General features: G+C 42.0%; 1 protein-coding gene across 1 annotated transcript in view; it reads left to right on the forward strand.

The window, feature by feature from the left end:
* Window positions 1-4,851: 4,851 nt before the first annotated feature.
* RBPJ (recombination signal binding protein for immunoglobulin kappa J region) overlaps window positions 4,852-20,180 on the forward strand; it is a 57,790-nt gene continuing 42,461 nt past the window's right edge. Inside the window, exon 1 of the mRNA XM_084204410.1 lies at window positions 4,852-4,904. Within this exon, the coding sequence (XP_084060536.1) occupies window positions 4,885-4,904 (20 nt within the window). The 5' untranslated portion in view covers window positions 4,852-4,884. The remainder of the gene's footprint in view (window positions 4,905-20,180) is intronic.

Consider the following 20,180-nt stretch of genomic DNA (forward strand, 5'->3'; position numbering starts at 1 on the left):
CTACCCTGCCTGTGAATGCTGCGGCGCAGGGGCTGGGACTACCCGGCTGGTGAATGCTGCGGTGCAAGGGCTGGCACTACCCGGCTGGTGAATGCTGGGGTGCAGGGGCTGGCACTACCCTGCCTGTGAATGCTGCGGTGCAGGGGCTGGCACTACCCCGCCTGTGAATGCTGGGGTGCAGGGGCTGGCACTACCCGGCTGGTGAATGCTGGGGTGCAGGGGCTGGCACTACCCTGCCGGTGAATGCTGGGGTGCAGGGGCTGGCACTACCCTGCCTGTGAATGCTGGGGTGCAGGGGCTGGCACTACCCTGCCGGTGAATGCTGGGGTGCAAGGGCTGGCACTACCCTGCCTGTGAATGCTGGGGTGCAGGGGCTGCCACTACCCTGCCTGTGAATGCTGGGGTGCAGGGGCTGGCACTACCCTTCCTGTGAATGCTGCGGTGCAGGGGCTGGCACTACCCGGTGTGTGAATGCTGGGGTGCAAGGGCTGGCACTACCCTGCCTGTGAATGCTGGGGTGCAAGGGCTGGCACTACCCGGTGTGTGGCGGGCAGGCTCTGCCAGCCCCCAGGGCATTTTAGCCTCCGGATGATTCACTGCCGTCTGGTGGTACCTGCAGGGGCACCCTGAGGATGAGACGAGGGCACCAGCCGCCACTGCAGAGGGCTGTGTATGGGAGGCAGGGCTAAGGGAATAACTGGTGCCACACCTACCTGGTGGACAGGCGTCGTGCATGAGTGGAGGGATGCTGTGTGAGAGAGGTTCAGAGGTGCACTCTTTGAAGAGCCCAGTAAAACTAAGGAGGAATACAGGGTAATAACATGCAAGCTGACAAAACATTTCACCCAATGGAAAATAAGTGAAGATACTATTCTGGGGTAGGGTGAGGAGCAAAATTTAATACAATGCAAAGTGTCTTAGCAAGCTGCTCTAGAAAACTATTTAAAAATAAGAGGTTATAGAAGTCAGTCATCAAGCTGTTCACACTGTTAACCTATATAACCATATGATGTTATTACTGTTAACCTCATCTTCCCTCCCCTCTTCCTTTCTAATGTTTCCTATACTCCTTGCTTCTTGCCTTTACACTAAAAGAACACTCTGGTAAGGGACTGCACTTGCTTTCAAGGCAACACCATAGCGAGGCCCAAGCTTGACTGTAGCCTCTGGGGACTCCCACACCAAGGTATACTTAGACCTGAGCCTGCATTATGACAGAGATTCAGATTTCTTCTTTGCTCTACCATCCTCTTTGAGACTATGACACACAAGCAAAAACTATTTAACAATGCTCCTGCTGCAGACTGCTAACTAGGCTATTCTTTCTCCTTGTCATCCTTAAGACAATGTTGCAAATTCTCTGAGCTGTGTTGAACATCAGCATCCATTTCAAGGAGCAGACACTTCTGACATTGAGCTGGCGGGCTAACAGCTCAAGTGATAACTTTTGTTGGCACATGCACCGCAGCTCAGATCTAAGAGATGTTCTGTGGGCAACTGCCTGTTTATTTGCTTTCCTAGACACGCGATTGAGCCACACTGTACATCCTGTGCTTATGAAATCCCAGCAGGGTTGTATCACAGTACCTACCACTAGAATGTGTGATTTACACCACCTACAAACTGCAACATCTCAAGATAAACCTACTGCTTATAATGAAGATCCAGATAACTGCGGTTCTCACTACCTACAATGCTTTTTAAGGTCACTGAGTTTTAAAATAGCTGGGATTTTAGAGGACACACTGTGAGATGTTTTTTTGTAAGACAGGCTGATCTGAGAGTCTCTCATCCCCTTGCCCCTCTCTCATATGCTTGTGCTAAGCACATAAGAAACTTGGGATTGCTTCTACATTAAAGTGTGCAGGTCTTTTGTTTTCTCATCTTTCTCCAAACCAGCAAGGTGGGAAGCAGTTGCCAAATGAGAAGCGTATTAATTAGCTAGTGCTGTGCCCAAAGGAATGAGCTTAGGGGAAACCCAGAGCCAAGGCTGAGCTGGAGAAAGTTTGGTCTGGACTGGTCAAACAAGCTGTTGAAATCTTTGGCCTGGTTATCACAGCTTGCATCTCATGCTCCCTGCTCATGTCTGCCCTCCTCCTCCAAAGCTGGGCTGCTTGAGCACTGCCGGCCAGCAGCTCCTGTCCTGCAGTACCATTGGCGGGACAACTCTCCAGGCCAAAAGACCTCCTCCCCACCCACACAGAGGGTCTGAGCCTTAAAGATCCCATGGACTGGTGCTAGGCTCCCTGTCTTTCCTCCTCTTTCCACACAAAGCAAGACTGAGAGGACAGGGGAACCCTATGCCTTCCCAAGATGAAGGTGCTGAGTGCCACTAAGCACTGCCCAGTGGCTCTGGCCACATACACACATGCTGGTGAATCCAGGTTCCAGGCGGTCCTGTCCCCCAGTTGACAAGTGAGAGCAAACTGGATTTCCTGCATGATCAGCCTTCCATTTCCAAAGGTCACTAATGATTCTGAGCACCCAGCTGGAGTCACCTGGCAGGGCATCTGCTTTGAACATGGGTGAGGCCCAACACCTGTGGAAATCACATCCTTCAAAGATGCCTCCAGCTGTGGTTCTCCAAATTGTCTCTGAAGTGACAGGCCTGAACCCTTTTGACAACCTCAGCTGAGTTTAAATCAAAAAGTCAAACTACTAATTTGCATGGCAAACACAAAATTTAAATGGTGCAAACCTGGTATTTAAATTTTTCTACCTCAGCTCTGGAAGTGCTTATATTTGTTACAGGCCAGACAGTGAGGTCTAGTTCCCTGAGGTGGTGGATGCTTTCAGTTTCCAATAAAGTCAATAGGAATTGTTCACATTCTATGTGAAATACAAACTTTTACCAGCGAGAAGAAAATTCAATGCATAAACAATATTAAAAAAAAGTTTAGGCTTACTACCTTTTCGTCCACCAGCTACTCACATGAAGTTCAAGCTATTGTTTTTGATTTGAATAGTATTCCTGGCCTTTTGAACTGCAGATCATTTATAATTTAAGAAAACAAAATCAATGGTTATTTGTTTTATAATGTACTGCTGTCAGTGATGAAAAGGACTACAATGGGTTCTGTGATTATTAATTCTTCAAAATAATATACCTGCTCCAGTATCTAATTAATCTGGTTATTAATCAAAGTGCCTTAATTGTAAATTATTAAAAGAGACTAGACACTGCAGATTATTGTGTGCTATATTTTTAGATTTTCCAGTTTGATTCAAAATGCACTAAAAGAGGGGCCCCATAAAATAACCATCTAGAGACAGTCCATGGCAAACATCCAGAAGCTATTCTTAATGGAATGGAGTTTAGCATGAGCTGAGATCATTCTTTAGCCTTGGGAGAAGAAAAAAAAAAAAAAAAAAGAAAAAAGAGAGAGATGTTTTTAGGAAAAGATTTCCAAAGGGATTATGAGTTGCTCATTGCAAACAATACAGAGGATTTCCAGTATGCGTTGTGCTTTTGCCGAGAACTGTGCGTACAAGGGAGCCAATCAAAGCTCTCCTGTATCTAATGAGGAGGGGGAAATCATGATGGGGAAAAGTCCCTTAATGAGAGGAGACAATAGCTGTTTGTACAGTGACACATACAGAAAACTTTGTCACTAAGGAATCTCTCAAAACATGATTTTACTTATGTGAGACATCATTCCTTGAATTAGCATAAGCAGTGAAGCGCACATGTGGGCGAGAAATCTGAAATCTTATTCATGGGATTACTGAAAAGTTATTTTTTCCCATAATTTAGAAGAAAGCAGAGGTACAGAGCTAACATAATAAAAAAGATGTGGGCTTTGGAATCTCAGCAATCTTTAAATCAATGTAGCATTTGTCCTGAAGTTAGACTGACATGTTATACTAAACACACAAGAAGTCGAAACAGACAGAAGTCTTGATGTAAAAGGATTAGTTGTCAAATTTGGTCTCCTAATGGACAATCGGACCCGTACCCTGAAGGGGTAATGTTAAATGAATCCAAAATTGGAGTCTTCTTTTTCTGTCGTATCAAAACGCCGGAGCACACGCCGGCTGCCCCGTGCTGAGATACCGCCCGTCCCCGTGCCCACACGGAGCGGCCTGTGGCTGGCTGGGCTTCTGCCAGACTCCACTGTTTCTGTTTGCTAAACAAACCCATCTTACGCACTTCAGCTGCACATGAAAACAAAATTATGAAACAGCGCTTTTAATGTAAAACCGACTTCTAAAAAAAAATGATGTTAGCAATTCCACGTAAGGGCCTAAGAGGTCCTCCTGAGGGCTGTGCCTCCAAACCGCAGCCCCCTGCTCTGTTTATTCCCCGTTTGACAAAGCGCTCTCTCCGGCCTGTGCCGGTCCCCAGCTCCAATGTCCCCTCAGCCCCGGCGCCGCCGCGGTGTCTCCGGCCCACGCACGTGCCGGGCTCGCAGGCAGCACGAGGCGCGCGGCCCCACGCGCGCTTCCCGCGAGGGCGCGGGGAGGAGGCGGCGGCGCCCGGGGGCGATCCCCGCGCGCTACCGGCGCCCCGGCCCCGCCCCGTCCCGCCCCTCCCTCCGCTTCCCGAATGGCTCCTCCCCCTCCGCCCCTCCTCGCGCCGGCGGGGGCGGGACGCGCGAGCGGGCAGAGGGAATCCCTCGGTTTCCCCAGAGCGCGCTCCGATCTCGCGAGACTTGTGCAGCTCTCCGCATGCCGGCTGGCGCCGGGCTCTCGCGAGAGCGGCGCGGTTCCCACGCCCGGGCTGTTGTGTCTGAGGGGAGAAGCCCGGCCGCTGAGTGGGCGGTGCGCACCGCCCCCCCCCCTCCCGCCCCGCGCGTGTCTCGCGGGCCCGCGCACGCGCGCTCTGGGCCGCGGGGAGGGGGGCGCTCTCGCGAGAGTAGGAGTTTTGGCGAGAGTTTGTGGAAGATGGCGCCTGTTGTGACAGGGTGAGTGCGGGGCGTTCGCGGCGCCCGCCGGAGCCGCCGCTGCCCGGGGCTGCCTGGGCGAGGCCGCGCCGCGCCCGCCCGCTCGCTCCTCGGCCGCCGCTCGAGGGCACGGGGGACTGCCCTCCGGGCGGCCCGCGGGCGGGCCCTGCGGCGCAAACCTCGTGGGGCTGGGGTCCCGCCGGGTGGGCGCACGGAGGAGGCGCCCCGGGTGCCGGCCCGGCAGCGGCCGCACTCTCCGGCCGTCCCGCGGCGCGGGAGTCCCGGCGAGTCTGGGCGCTCACTTTGCTTTCCTTCTCTCCGGCACGGACACGCCGGTCGGGACTCCGTGCAGGGTCAGTGCTCATCCCGGCTGCTTCGGAGCGGGTCCCGCTCTGTGGGCTCCCAGGGGAGTGGCGGAGCCCAGCTTGGAGGGGACCTGGGGCTGGCACGGGCTGTTCTCCCTTCTCGGTCGCCCTGGCTCGTCCCGCCATAGGCGGGGGTCCTCCAGGCTCCCCCGGCTAAGGATGGGGAGCGCTCGGACAAAGGCTTTTGCTGCTGTGGTTGGAAGTTGAGCGCGGGGCCCCAGCGCCCCTCGCACGGCGGGGCCGGCCGGGGCCCGGCCCGGCGCTGTCACTTGGCGGCGGAGCGCTCCCGGTCGCGCCGAGCGCGGGCGGGCTCTCCGCCCCTGCTAGCAGGACACCCGTTCCGTCAGGCTGGGCGACCGAGGTTCCCTTTCTCTCCTCTCCGCACACCGTTCCCAGGGCTTTGTTGAGTTTTAGCTGCCTTCCTTCAAATGCTGCGGTGCAGGGAAGGTAGCAGCTTCCCTACGCCACTAAGCCACGCTGGATCATAATGAATGGTAGTCTCCATCCCTTTCAACCACACTGGGTAATACTTAATCATGGCTAGCCAGCTGCAGCATGTGTCACTGTAATAAGTGACACCCTCTTAGCCACCTACAGCTGATGAATAATAACAGACCCACTGCTGGTATACAGTACGCAATCACACCTGCAGTGTCACATTGCACGTTGCCATCCTTGCCACATCTTGATTGCTGCTGCTTATTTCAAGTGCCGTATCCTTAATTTTGGACTACGTGGAGCAAGTGTGACCTCCCTCTACGTGATTAGGGGAGAGACAGTGGGGAGAAGAACAGGCTGTTTCTGTACTCCAGCTGTTTGTTTCAAATGACAGTTTGTCTTTTTAAAGTACTTCTAGGTCTTTCTAAAACATGGACCTTATTTTAAGATTTCACAGTGTGTCTGTGACCTTCTGTCTTCCCTGTGGGATTACATTGTCTACAGCATTGGCTCTGTGGTTAGAGAGCAACAGCCTGCTTGGGGGTGGGGTGGAGTTGGTGGTTGATGCTTTTGTTCTCGTGGAGAAGGTAGCATTATGGTATTTTGTTGTTTTGATTAGCTGCAATAGTGTTTCCAATTCCTCACTCTTGTTTGTGAAAAAATAAATTGAAGCTTTTGCTTGATTTCAGTCCCGATGAAGGTATCTTGTGGCTGGTATACAATTTCACAATTACATGTTCTTTAGGGAAGCTAATCTTGTTTGTTATGATTCCTGGAGTGTACTAGTTTAGAGGTTGGACTTGAAAGAAGGGAACAAATGCTTTTAAAGTTTGATATAACTATTAGCCTGTGCTCCAGTTAGCAATTAAGTTTTTCCACATTTCTATTAGTTTACTCATGTGAATATTTGGGTTCCATTTCCTTTTGTTTATTGATTTTTGCAGGATTGTCAGAAGTGTTGTCATGTTTGCAACATTGGTTTTATCCTTTTTAGATGTCTGTTAAAATGTTGACAAAACAACTGTGGATTATTTTTAAAACAGTGATCAAATAATCAGAGCAGTAGAAAAAAATACCATTTTAACGAGAGTGAAATAGTTGTTTGTAGTTTAGGATTTTATGCTACATTTATTGTTTAAACCTATAAGTCAAATAATTCTCTGGAAAAATAATTTTGTTTTCTTATTGTTAAATACTTCCAGTGTAGGTAAAATGAAATATGCTAACTTTTGTTAATGTTGCAGTTATATTGCATGAAGGAGCCTGATTTTTTAATTTTTTTTTTTTTTTATTAAATGACCTGGTTTTGGAGTGTCATTCTGATGCTGAGTCGTCTGTGTGTATTAGGATTGAAAATTGATGATTCTCCAGTAGCTGATTTTTTTTTTTTTCCCAAATGGTTAGTAAATGGAGTTTTCTTTCTGGGCTGTTCTGTAAAAACTTACTTGGACAGGGGAAAAAAAAGTGTTTGAAATTAAAAAGCAATAGTTGAAGAATGTAATATGCAAATCCTGCATTGTGTTTGAATGGGCATCACATGGGCACTCAAACTTTGAGGTAAAACTTATGGCTCTTTGGCAGTCAGTGTTACCTGAATGAAAAAGGTGGTTATTTTTTTTTTCCAGTGAAAACTACATGCTTAAGCTTAAGTTATGGTACATAAGTTTATGCAGTGTTGGAGTGGAATAGTAAGAATTTCCTGCAGCACTTTTGGGGGGCAGTCAGAGTACGTTCCTGCTTTGTTGTTGGCGGCATGTGGCACACTCGTGCCGCTGCCTCACAAGGAGCGTTTTGATTAAACTCATGCATATGTACAGTGTGACAAGCTAAACTGCACAGTGTCAGAACCACATACAGTGAGAAAGTAAACAGAAACATCAGACAAGTAACTTAAAAGGAATTACTATTCACAACTACTGTTTAAAAGAAGTGGATAATTTATGGCTGGGATTATAGGATAGTATTTTTGGGGTTTTGTGGAGTATTTTGGTTGTGAACAATTTAGGGAAATATCATTTTAAGATTACAAAATTAATGAAAATGCTTCTTTAATTATATTTTGAGTGCAAACCACTTGTTTTAAAATAATTGTTATACTGCGAAAATACCTGTAGGCATCCATTAGCTTGAAAATTGCTCTGCTAGGTCTAATAAAGCCATATGACAGAGAAAATCTCTAGTGCCATGAACTTAATTTTGTATTTTTACAGTGACATAAAGTATGCAATGGTGTCTTCTTAGGAGCCTGGGACAACCTGATCTTTAAAATACTAGAATCCACAGATTCTAACAGAATAACAGATGGAAATCATAAATAGTAGGCACTCTCTTAAGGACTCAATTACCAGTTAAAACCTCTGTAATAGCAGTATACAATATAGCATTTGGATTATTTTTCAGACTGGTTGAGAAGCCTTGGAAAAGACAAAAATACTTTGAGTAGGCTTATTGCTGGTATGATGCTGGTTTTCCATAGGCACTGTACAGTAGAAAATTGTTTTAGTCACATTTCTAAGTAACAAGCTATTCAAGTTCCATGTCTGAATTAGTCATCCTGGAGTTCCGTGGTTATGAGGGGTTTCCTGACCCAGAATGTTTAATGATTTAAGGGTGAAAGAAGACTCATGAGATCTGTGATGGCACTGGAGAATGTTTGGTATCAGTGCCATGAATTTTAATGTAGAAGTGTGGATGTGACAGCTATCTGGTCATTTTGTTTCTTTGTTTTTAATGAGAAATATGAAAAAAAACTTGTTGGAGGTCTTTGAAAGAGGGTGCTGCTTCATGGAGCTCTCCCAACCCCAAGGGCAAAAAAAAAGAAGTTCAGAGGTGAAAATATAACAGTTCACCAGAACCTTAACATCATGTACATCCTGATTAGTAATTTTAGAATGAGGACCTTGACCAGTGAGGGTCTTGAAGTAGAGAGTGAAGTGGATGCTGCTCAAGAAGTGAGATGTGGAAGGACTTGTGTGATCTGGCTGTAGGGTAAAAGTGTAGAGAGGAATGTTCATAAGGATCAATTCTGGATCTTGAAAGATGAAGATTGCTTCACTATATCAGGTGTGAACTTCTGTGATCTCATGATAAAATTTCAGCTGCTGCAGGGATATCTGAGTGGTGTGATGGGCATTGCTAGGATCACAACAGCAGGTTGTTTCTAGGACCTATGGAGAACAAGGTAGATTTGAGAGTTAATGCTTAGTTAAGTTCAGGACTTTCAGTAGTGGAAAGGAGACTGAAGCAGTGGTGGAATGAAGAAGACCTGTGTGTTTTCTGTGCTGAGGCTGAGCTGATAGTGGGGCATCAGTGTGGGGAAAGAGAGACTCGAGCTGGGCTGTTGACTTGGACAAGCACAGGAGATAGGGAGTAGAAAGAATATTTCTGATTGATGGCAGGGAATTAATGGTTGAATCTGAATCCTGGCCCTGGATAGAATGAAGACAAATGGAAAGGGATGCAAGACCAAAGCCTAGGAAGTGATTAATAAAATAATACAGGTGAATGAGGAGGCTCCTTCAGGAGGATACACTGAAAGAACAGTGATAAGGGATGAGTCATGACGACAAGGGAATGAGGGAGAGTTATTTCTGAAAAAGAAGCATTGCTGGTAGTCTTGGGTGATTGACAGGTCAAGGAAGATAACAAATAGCTATTGATTCTGAGCCTCATCATAGGGTTAGGCTCCAAGAGATGTTAGAATGCTTTCAAGTGATGTTTATGGAGTGGAAACAGGATGATGTACACTGTAGGACTAGAATTCATGGATGAGTTCTTCAGGCTACAGTTTTTACTGTCAGTGAAGGTTTAAACAGTGCTTATTAAGACTTGAGTAGTAGTATAACTACAGCTATTGTATTGTGTATATGCACCTGATGAGTGTTAAAGATTGGGAAAAACTTGTTGACAATCAAATGAGTAGATGGTTTTGTATGACTAACATTTAAATTGTTATCAAGGAGCAAGAGCTGTCAAGTCAGACTATTGGGAAATCCTCGTGAGCAATATATTCTTGAAGGAGTCTTCTGAAATACTGGCAAATACTCTTTTTAACCTTTTAACCTTCTGCTTTCAATAGAAGCAATTTTATGGAGTTAAGGTCTTAATTTGGATTTTATTTGCTCTTGCTTATTCACTGTGTTAAGTAGCTTTTTGTTTATTCACTGTGTTAAGTAGCTCTTTGTTGTTTGACTTATTCTGGTTGATACAGAGCACAAAGAAAGTTTGAAAATAATCTTTCTATAGCTTGATTTCTCCAGAAATAATCTGTAGACTATTGTATTTGGCATAGTATGTGTGTGCTTGCTACAGCCAATTAAAAGGCAATATCTTTTGCTGATATCTCTTTGCAAAAATAGCTCTCTTTTAAGTATTGTTCCGTACTATGAATTGCATAATGTTCATGGGTTTTGAATGAGAGTGAGTTTTTTTCCTCTGACTTGCTAATTTCTATTTTGCAGTAGTAATTTATTTTAGGACTATTTTTCTTTATTTTGAACTCCAATTTCTGTGTTTAAAAAGAAGAGCAAGTAGCCTGTAGGTGTGTATAAAGTCTTTCTAAAAGACTTGTGGTGCCTTCTCAGGTAAAGATTTTGAGGAAGGGTTTTATAGTTGCTAGTTCATAGTTGGTGAAGATTACAGTTATGGTGCAATGCATATGTGTTCTCTGCTATGTTTGGTTTTCGATAAACTTGAAAAGATAGGTTGTAATTTGAATTTTAAAAATACATATTTAATACAAACAAATATTCTCTTACGCAGTTTGTTAGAATCTCTCTTGGGATGAAGAATGTAGTTTATGCACAGTTTCAGGACATCAGTTTTCTGTGTTCGTAGTACTTGCAACCCTAAATTCTTTGGAGTTAATTGCAAGCACATTATTAACTGAGCTATGTGGCACTTATGTGCTGAAATATTGCCTTCCAAGAGCATTTCACAAGGAAGGTGTATTTTAAGTGGTTTTTTTTTTTTTTTAATTTGTTACTTCAGTGTTTCTAAAAATTGAGCAATTGGGTATGCTGGCTTTTACTTATTTTCTTCTTTATGTTTAGGTGAAAATGAAAAAAAAAGTAAATGTCACTAGCTGTATTGTCTGGTGAAATTTAATTCTGTTGACAAAAGTCGATATGCCTTTTAAGTGTATAGTATTTCAAGGCAGTTTTATAATTATAAATTAATTCTTGAACTCAGTGAACTTCCATTATTTTTATGTGGAAATGCTTATAGCATTGTAATGTCATACACTTCATCCTTACCTTTAATATAATTGCATTAATTTTTAATTAAGATGATATGTTGCAAGGAAATAGTATAGAATTATGGTTATCTTTTGTAATGTAAAAATTCAGAAAAGGGAGCAGCCAATACATTTCATTGAAGAAGAAATTATTAATTGAAGCAGTTTCCATATCCCTATATTCTTACTGAATCTTGGAAAAGTAAGGGCTAAACTTAGAGTTTTTCATTTCCTGGGGTTCTACTTATGTGGTGTTTTTTACTCATATTTTGCGTATGTATTTGTATTGTATGTGGTTGCTACCTTTTACCAAAAAAATGAAGTAACCTTTACAACCTGAGGAAACTCTTTTGTCACCTTTGCTGTGTCACATCACAGCCATTGTTTCAGAGCCTATTTATACTGTTAAAAATAATTTCATTTTCTAAAAAATAATTCATGCTCTTCAAGTGCACTTTAGTTATCCAGATGGTGGCATATGGCCCTGTATCTTCTTGCTCTTATGCTTGCAAATGTATAAACTGCATATTTGTGTTGGTGAATTTTTTACCACCAAAGAAAGAAAAGAATATATGAGTTTCGGTATGTGCAGTGTGAGAAGTCTCTTGATTAAGCTCACAGATTTCAATCCTTACAATAGACAGGTGATTATTATATATATAATATATATCCTTATATTATGTATTTATTAAAATTATACATAAAATTAAGAGAGGTTAAGATAAACACTGATTTTTTTTTAGTATTTTTTAAAAGCTTGATGGATCTGTAAAATTTTATTATAATATATAATTGTTATTATGTTCTACTGTTTGATTAATAAGATTTTTTTAATGAATGACATGCTTCTGGGACATGATTTGTTCTCTCTAAAGCTGCCTGTACACTTCAGTCAACAGCACGTGTCTTCAGGAGGCTTGCAAGGCTCTTTTTTGAGGATGTCTTTTTGTGTAGATAAGCCTTGAAACATTCGTGTTGAATTGAAGTACGTATTTCCATCGTTATTTAAACAGAGAGGCCCTGCAGCATGATCTTGGCTAGTTAGAGGGTTGGGCAATCACCCAGCCCTCTAACTAGCCCAGATGTGAAATTTAACAAGGGCAAGTGCCAGGGATGGGGCAGCAGTGGATGTGCATAGGCTGGGAAGTGATGGCTGGAAAGGGCCCTGGGGGTCATGGTTGGCAGAAAGTTGAATATCAGCCAGCAGTGCCCTGGCAGCAGGAGGGCTGAGCGTGTCCTGGGGTGCATCAGGCACAGCATCTCCAGCCAGGCAGGGCAGGGAATTGTCCCGCTCTGCTCTGAGCTGGGGCAGCCTCACCTCCAGTGCTGGGGGCAGTTCTGGGTACCACAATGTAAGAAAGATGTAGAGCTCTTAGAGAGCATCCAGAGGAGCACCGTGAAGATGGTGAAGGGTCTAGAGGGGAAGTCATATGAGGAATGACTGAGATCAGCTGTCTTCTTCAGTCAGGAGGAGACCTCATCACAGCCTAGAGCTTTCTCACAGGGGGAAGCAGAGGGGCAGGCACTGATCTCTTCTCTGGTGACCAGTGACAGGACGTAAGGAAACGGCGTGTATTTATGTCAGGAGAGGTTTATGTTGGATATTAGGAAAAGGTTCCCCAGGGAAGTGGTCACAGCACCAAGTCTGATGGAGTTCAAGAAGCATCTGGACAATGCTTTCAAGGCATATGGTGTGTATCTGGGGGTGTCCTGCACTGGGCCAGGAATTGGGCCTGATGATCCTGGTGAATCCCTTCCAGCTCAGGGTGTTCTATGAGTCTGTGACTCTAAAGTTGTTTACATGCTTCACTTGGAAAACATGAAGACCTTACAGTGGTTGCAGTTATAACTTTTCTTCATTTGTTTCTTATTCAGGAGGAAGAATTTATCTCCATTTTGTTGTACTGCATGACTAGCTTGTATGCAGTGGTATTTCATCAGCGCATTAAAAATCCAGAACACTTTCTGGAATAGGCAACAAACTCTATCGGCAACTAATAATTTTTAATAGCTCTGCATGAGAGCATACTAGGTTCTTCATTTAATTTTTCTACTTCTCGTAGGTTAGATTAAAGGTATATACTATAATGGATCCTAGTTGGTATTTTGGTTATTAATATAATTTTTTATAGTTATTTGAGTAGAGGAATGAATACCTTAATTTTTTCCTTTATGAGTACAGACAAATTAGACATTTTTCTGAATGTGCCAGAAAAAATGTCTTTCTACTTTTATTCTTGGTAACATGGCTTGGTCTGTAGGATGTTTCATCTGCACTTTGTTTTTTTCAAAGCCATACTTGTGGCATATTTTTAGTGTGTGGTGTTTTGGGAGATTACCAGGAAAAGTCAGTATCGAAATGAAACTTGATCAGGCTGCTGTGAAATTCAGAATTTTCCAAGCCTAAAGAAGGAATTGAATTGTGCAAAATACTGGTTCCTAATTTTTGCGAACCATAGAAACTGCACATAATAAAAGATACTCTTCAGAAAATATCCTGCTTGCTTTTCCTGGCAGCTCATATTTTTACTCTGTAATGTAATTTTGTCTGGGAGCAGTGGCAAAGGATCTTGCAGGCAGTGTTTGCAAGTTGCAAATTGTGGATTAGGAGCTACCAGTGTAGAAAATAAGGTTAAAGTTGTTTGTTTAGCAGAATAATTTTTGAAACTAAGCTTTTATCAGTTATGGATTACAGGGGAGGTTGTCTTGGTAAGGGGTGTTACTGCTTTCAGTGGTGATCTTACATAAAGGGACCTTCAATATGAAGGTCTAGAGTCTTGGGGGTGCTTGTGCACACTCTTAGAGTTTATGCCGTTGTGGAAGAGTTCTAAGGCCGGGCAGAATAAATAATAATTAGCCTTACTCAGTTGTTGTTCCAGCCATCTTCGTAAAAGCTCCTCATGTCCTGAATGTGAAAAAACAAGCACAAAACCCCTGTGACTTGCCAAGGTCAAACAGATTCTGTGGAGAGGTGGAACTAGAATTACTATCTCCTGCCTCTGTTCTTGTATTTGGTGTAGTTATGGGCTGTTTGCTGGGTTTTGACAGGTGACATCATGTTGTCTCTCCCAACTGCGGCCGTGAAAGCTGGTCAGGAGAAATCAGACTTCCTTAGGTTTTTCATCTGCATAACAGAAAGGTATGGTAAATAAGACTTGAGTGACTGTATCCATCATTAATATGTTCTGGTTATAGTGGGTGATATTAGAGTGGGCGCTAGAGAGATGCTACACTTACATAAGTGAGGCAGATGCCGTGATTAGGGCACGACCAGTAGATAAATGTGCCATGTAATAAAATGAGGTGGTGCTGCAGTGTGCTGTTGCCATGTCTTTATACTGCGGGAGAAATTATTCCATATAGGTACTTATTTTCAAAATTGAAAATATTTCACTACTTTCCAAATCTGCCACCCAGCTCTGGTTTCAGTGGTGAGTGTCAGAATTCAGAAAAGAAAAGGCTTTGGTGAGACGCTGCAGTTATTCTGCGTGTGTGTGCTTCTCTTCATGCTTAGTTTTGTAGTAGATATACATGATGACTAGTAAAATCCTCAACAGCATAATATCTTCCAAAAGTTATGGGGATATATCAAAACTATTTTAGACATGTCTTTTTGTTCCAGTGTTTTTTTGGCCAAATTCTTTTCTTCTACTATTCAGTACTTCTTTGTCAGCATTGAGTCCTGGGGTGTTGTTGGTTTGGTGTAGTTTGTTGGGGGTTTGTTTGGTTTGGTTTGGTGGTTGGTTGGTTAGGGTTTTGTTTGTGTGTTTTTTGGTTTGTTTTTTTTTGGGGGGGTGGTTGTTTGTTTTTTAAATTTTACTTTTGCATTCCAGTTTTTTTTTTAATTTACTATTATGTGGTTGATATTGCTTTTGTTTTGTTTATGTGTGCATTACAATTTTCTCACTAATAAGTCATGGAGAGCAGGTAATCAAAATAAGTATTTGGGATAAGGCTTCCTCGTTGAAAGACACTTGTAGCACTCTTGATGTATTGTGACAAATTGTTTTAGTCAGCACAGATGATACTGAGATGAAATTCTGATCACAATATAAAAGCTGAAGGGATCTTTTTGTAAGTATTAGAGTAATAAGAGTGCCTTCCTCTGTTAATTGTTTTGAAGTTGATTATGGAGGTAGTGTGTCTCTTAGTTTGTCTGTAAGAGTGATAGAAGAATGTGTTAAATAGAGAGAAAAAAATAGGCAGTTCTGTCTAGAGCTAAAGCATATTTCTTGCTCCAAGAGTCACCTAAAGCAGGAAAGGCATGAAAACCTATTTTGATAATCTGTTTTAATTAATAATATAGATGTTGGCCAGGCTCATGTTCAGTTTTGATAATACAGTAAATAAGATCAGTGTTCCCAGTGCTTATGTTTAGATAGCAGCACTCTCAAAATACCAAGAACTGTGTTAAAACAAACGTGAGAACTATGCCAAAACAAACGTCAGAACTTTCTGCCTTTTTTTTTCTTTTTTTTTTTTTTGCAATGGGCAAAATACCTGTATTTCACAACAGTTAGCAGGCAAAACAAAAGAGTTGTTATGAAGCAACGTTTAAAAAGGTTTTACTGAGTTTTACTCCCAGTCAGCTTGTTGAAGTGATACGTCATAGTTCAGATGGTGGCAAAGGAACAGTAGACCAGGTGCTGACAGTCAATTGTGATTGCTAAAGACTCCTAGAAAGTATAGGGCAGCTCTTGTTACTGGATCCCTTGTGCTATAAGAGCAGTAGTCATTCTTTTTGACTTGCTGCATCTGCATGTGGCTTTTGAGACTGCAGTAAACAGAAGGTGACCTCAGATGATATGCTCAAGGTACCTCTCAAGACAGTGTGAAGCCAGTCGTTATGAGCGTGTTCCTTGAAGGTAGCTTGAATTTCCATATGGAAATAAAATATAGAAGAAGAAAAGCTCTACGCATATCCCTGGTTTTACTAATGTTTCTGGGTTCCGTGTTTTTTCTGGAAAAAACCTTAACTTTTTCTTTGATTGTTAAATACTTAGTAAATAATCAGAAAAACTGAACTGACCTTCCTGCCTTAATTTCTCACCATATTGCTGGATGGCACTTAAGAGTTAGCAGTAGACTGGTTAGACTTGTCAGTTTGCATAGTCATGAAAGTAGTATTGCATCAGGTTAAATTTAAAAGTTTATCTTTTTCAGTTTGACTAGTTCTCTAAAAAAAACTAACCATAAGCAACAGACCTATGTTTTCCAGAAGGTATTAGGCAGTGATGAATATTATATCTGTAGAGATAAGAGACTTCTTCACTTACTGAAAGTTTTCCCCTGTTGTTAGGATTCAAATTTTGGATATTGTTGTTGGAAGTACTCAGCAGATTTTGCTGGTGACACTTCAGGTATTTTCTTGGTTGTGTTCAGTATTCTCCAACTTAATGGCCCTGATTATAGAATATTTTTTTCAGTAATGAAATTAGATTTTTAAGAAGAAAAATACTATTCTGCCACTGCACAAATTGCATTCCTAGCTAATACTATTTTTTTTTTTTTTGGTTTGACATTAGTTTAAGAGTATGTATAGCCACAGCTTGACATTCCTTTTCTCTGATTCAGGTTTATATCTGGTCAATTCTGCTTCCTCTTGTTACATATATAAAACATACTAAAATAACAGAGGGTATTATATTTTGCTTAGTCATTTTTGGTTGTATCCTCTCCTGAATTTTGTGAGCAGCCTTCAGTTAGTTTTGCTTCTGGATTTCCTTTTTTTTTTTCTCTCTCTTTAATTATTTTTAATGGAGTAGCATGCCAGAATACTTTCCCTGTTTTTGGTTGGGTTTTTTTTTGGTTTTTTTTTTTTTTTTTAATATGTGAAGTTTCTGTGTAAGCCCCATTGTCTTTGTTCCTGGGCAATCCATGTTCACTTAGGTTTGTCCAGAGCAGTGCTTTCAGACTGCTTCCCAACAGAGTTGTTCCTTTTTTCCCCTAAATTTTGCTATTACTAGCCCTAAAGTTTGTGGTGTACTTAAAGCATCACCACAACCATTATCTACAGAGCACAGAAGTCACTGTTGCTGCTCAGCTAGTGTGGTAATCTAACAGCTGTATGTTTTAAATCAAATCCAAACCCTATTCCTTACTTTTGGGAACTTGAAGCTTCACTTTGTCAGTGTCTTGGATCATGAGAGGGGATGTCTAATGAGCACTTGTATGCGTCTTGTCTCCCTGCTTAAGAACTGGTGAGGATAGGAGAGAAAATAAAATCTAAAGAATTCAAGAACCTGAGATATCTAATGTAACAAAAGACAAAACATTGATACAGAGGGAGAAGCATAACATTTAAGTTATACTGGTAAAGCCAGAGGAGGCAGGAAATACATTTTGGGAGGGGGAAGAGGGCATAGTGAAGGATTACTTTATTTCGGAGGAGTTTTATTTTTTGCTTCTATCACTCTTCTTTCTTTTGAAATGTTTCAATCCTCTTCATGTATGGGAAGCTACTACTATTTTTTTATCCTTTTGCTACTCCAAAGAGAATGGATAAAATAGAACTTTGAATACAGACTGCAGTGTGTTGCTAGTGGCTTTGTAGGGTGTATATTGAAAGCTGTGAAGAAGCAGGACACTTTGTTCTTATTAACATGGTATATTTCTAAAGTAACAGAACAGGGAGAAAGGATTGTTTTTGCAGTGATGAAAGCAAACAAAGTGAAGCTGAGACCAGGTTAAATTCCCTAAGTAAGCATTGCCCAAAAAGTGGTGGGTGTGTCTGCGTATATAGATAGACTTAAAAGTGTTTGTTATACAACTTTAGTATACAACTTGGATTTATATTTACTATACATACAATTTCTTCTAACGTAAGATGGGTTAAAAGAGCATGTGTGACATTCTGCATAAAATAGTAACTTTTCTTTTTGCCTGGTTCAGTGGTTGAATGCAAGCATTTGATTTGCTTTTTAAAATACCTTTTCAGAACCCTACAGAAATGATATCATACCAGGGTGTCTTAATATAGGTTAAAAATTACCAGTTTGATCAGGATAGTTTTCTTACACTTGCTGTTCTCATTATGGAATGCATTTTTATTAGTGATACACATCCTGATTTGGTCTGTTCTTGCTTAAAACAAAAAAAATAATATTTGAAAGATTACTATACAGATATTCTGGAAGTAGATGTGTAACAATGATGCACTTTTTCTCCCAACAGTGAGCCTCAGTTTACTTTTGCTGATTAAACAGCTCATGTAGGCCGTTGTCTAAAGCATTTCCCCCACTTCATTTTGGAACAAAATTTAGAAAGTCAAACAGGCATACCCTTTGGATATCAGAATTGAATAATTGTTCCAGCCAGCAAGGCTAATGTGTGCAACCTTGCTCCTTTGGTTAAATGTTTTTTCATTTGGTAAAAGAAGTCTTTAAACTCAGACTTGCAGCACTGGTCCATAGTTTAAGAAGAAGGAAGCAAACACTTAAGCATTGTCTCAGATTGCCATTGCTCTTTCAGTCTGTGGTGTCTTCCTTTTTTTCAGCTGCTTTCTTAATTTCTTTCTTGGAAGCCAGAAGTAGCTTCATGCAGTTTTCCTAAGAGTTGAGTCATTTATCAGCTTCTCCTTTGCCAAATAATCTCTAATGGAATCCACTACATTTTTTCTGCCTGACGCTGTTTATTACATTGTCCACTTGCTTTTGATGTGCTGTCTCAGTCCTTTTGATAGCTTATTCTGTCTGTTTTTTGCCATGTTGTAGTTAATTGTGGCTGTTAGAAACATCTTGAGGACTCTTAAGTTCAAAGTGCCCTAGGTCTTGGCACAGTGTCCTGTAAGTAAACCTGTATTCACCTGTCACTCAAGCTGCTTGCAAGCTGTTGGGTGGCATACAGGGCTCTAGTATACCTTAAAGGGTGAACTCTGGTTTTCTTTATAAAACCAGCCTTGGAGCTCTCTATACTCCTTGTGTTTTGGGAATGGTGTGCTGAATATTGAGTATACTTCAGGTTTGTCCCATGCTGTGGTGGCATGGCCAGCCAGATCTTATAACTAGTAAAAAGATCATAGTTGAAAAGCTATTGGGTTGAAAAACAGTGCCTGTCATGGCACTGTTTGTGTAGTTAATGAAGATTTATTTCCTAAAAGGCGTTGTGCTTTGCAGTTGCCGTTCTCTTGGGGAAAACTGGAAAATCCTTTCATTAAAAAGAAAACAAAAACAAAAAGCTAACTTGATCCAGAAAACTCGGTAGTACCATTCCTTTGCTGCCCTTCCCTTCCCCCAGAAAAATTACCAGTAGAGATTTATTATGCTTTCCCCTAAAGTTTGTGGCTAATTTTATTAATAAGAATTTGTATTATCATGCCACACTTGACAGCTGGTTTCTGTGTGTACCTTCAGATAGCAGTGGCATTCCGTCACAGCACTTTGGTCAGCGGTAAGCATCTGTGGCTGCTGAGCTGGGTAATTTGCAGGCTTTTCCAGTGTCACTCCAGTATGAACGTGGATTTACTGATCTGTTAAAACTAAATTTTGATTCTGGGGTGGGACAAGTCTTTGAGGCTGATCATATGATGTGAAGTTGCCTTGGGATTTCCTTGCACTGAACTGAAAATAGTCACAGATAGGAGAAGGTTGAGGGGAGGTACCATTTTAGGCTTGTATGGTTCTTAGTCTTCTTCAGCTGTCCATTAATCCTGCTGCTGGAAATGGAGAAATGGATTGCTGGAGCCTTGCTCTAATAAGAATAACCTGTGCATCCACTAGCAGTGGGCGCAGAAGGCCTTGCACACCTCAGTGGATTGTCTTAACTCTGTCCTTCTTCCTCATCTTTGCCTCACTTTGTAATAGCAACAGGGAATGGAGAGGAATGGATGGATGCTAGTTTTGGGCTGGGGAACAGAATGAACTCTCTGAGGCTAGATAATGATGTATGTATATTTGTATGGAGGCAATCATTTCTTGAATTTTCTACTACTGCAAAGACATTGAAGAAATTTTGGAGGTGGGAAAAGCAGATTTTGCTATCTCAGTGTTAAAGTTTTCATCTGATTTTCTATGTTTTTATTTATTGGAGTACAGAAACATTGGGTGGCTTCTCTGTTTAACACGTCCTTTTATTTAGCTGTAGGGAAGTTGTTCTTTCTCCCCCCCAAGGGAGTTTCCTGTGTGTATGGAAAAATAAAAAACAGAAGTGAAAAATACCTCAGGCTTCCAAACCTGTGGCTCACATTTCACTTCTCCCACTACCTTTCTTTCACACAAGTAGTCCAGCAGTCCTTCCCCTACCCACAGCAATGCCATCTAT

Source organism: Fringilla coelebs, assembly GCF_963513975.1.
Source record: "Fringilla coelebs genome assembly, chromosome: 4".
Taxonomy (NCBI): Eukaryota; Metazoa; Chordata; class Aves; order Passeriformes; family Fringillidae; genus Fringilla; species Fringilla coelebs.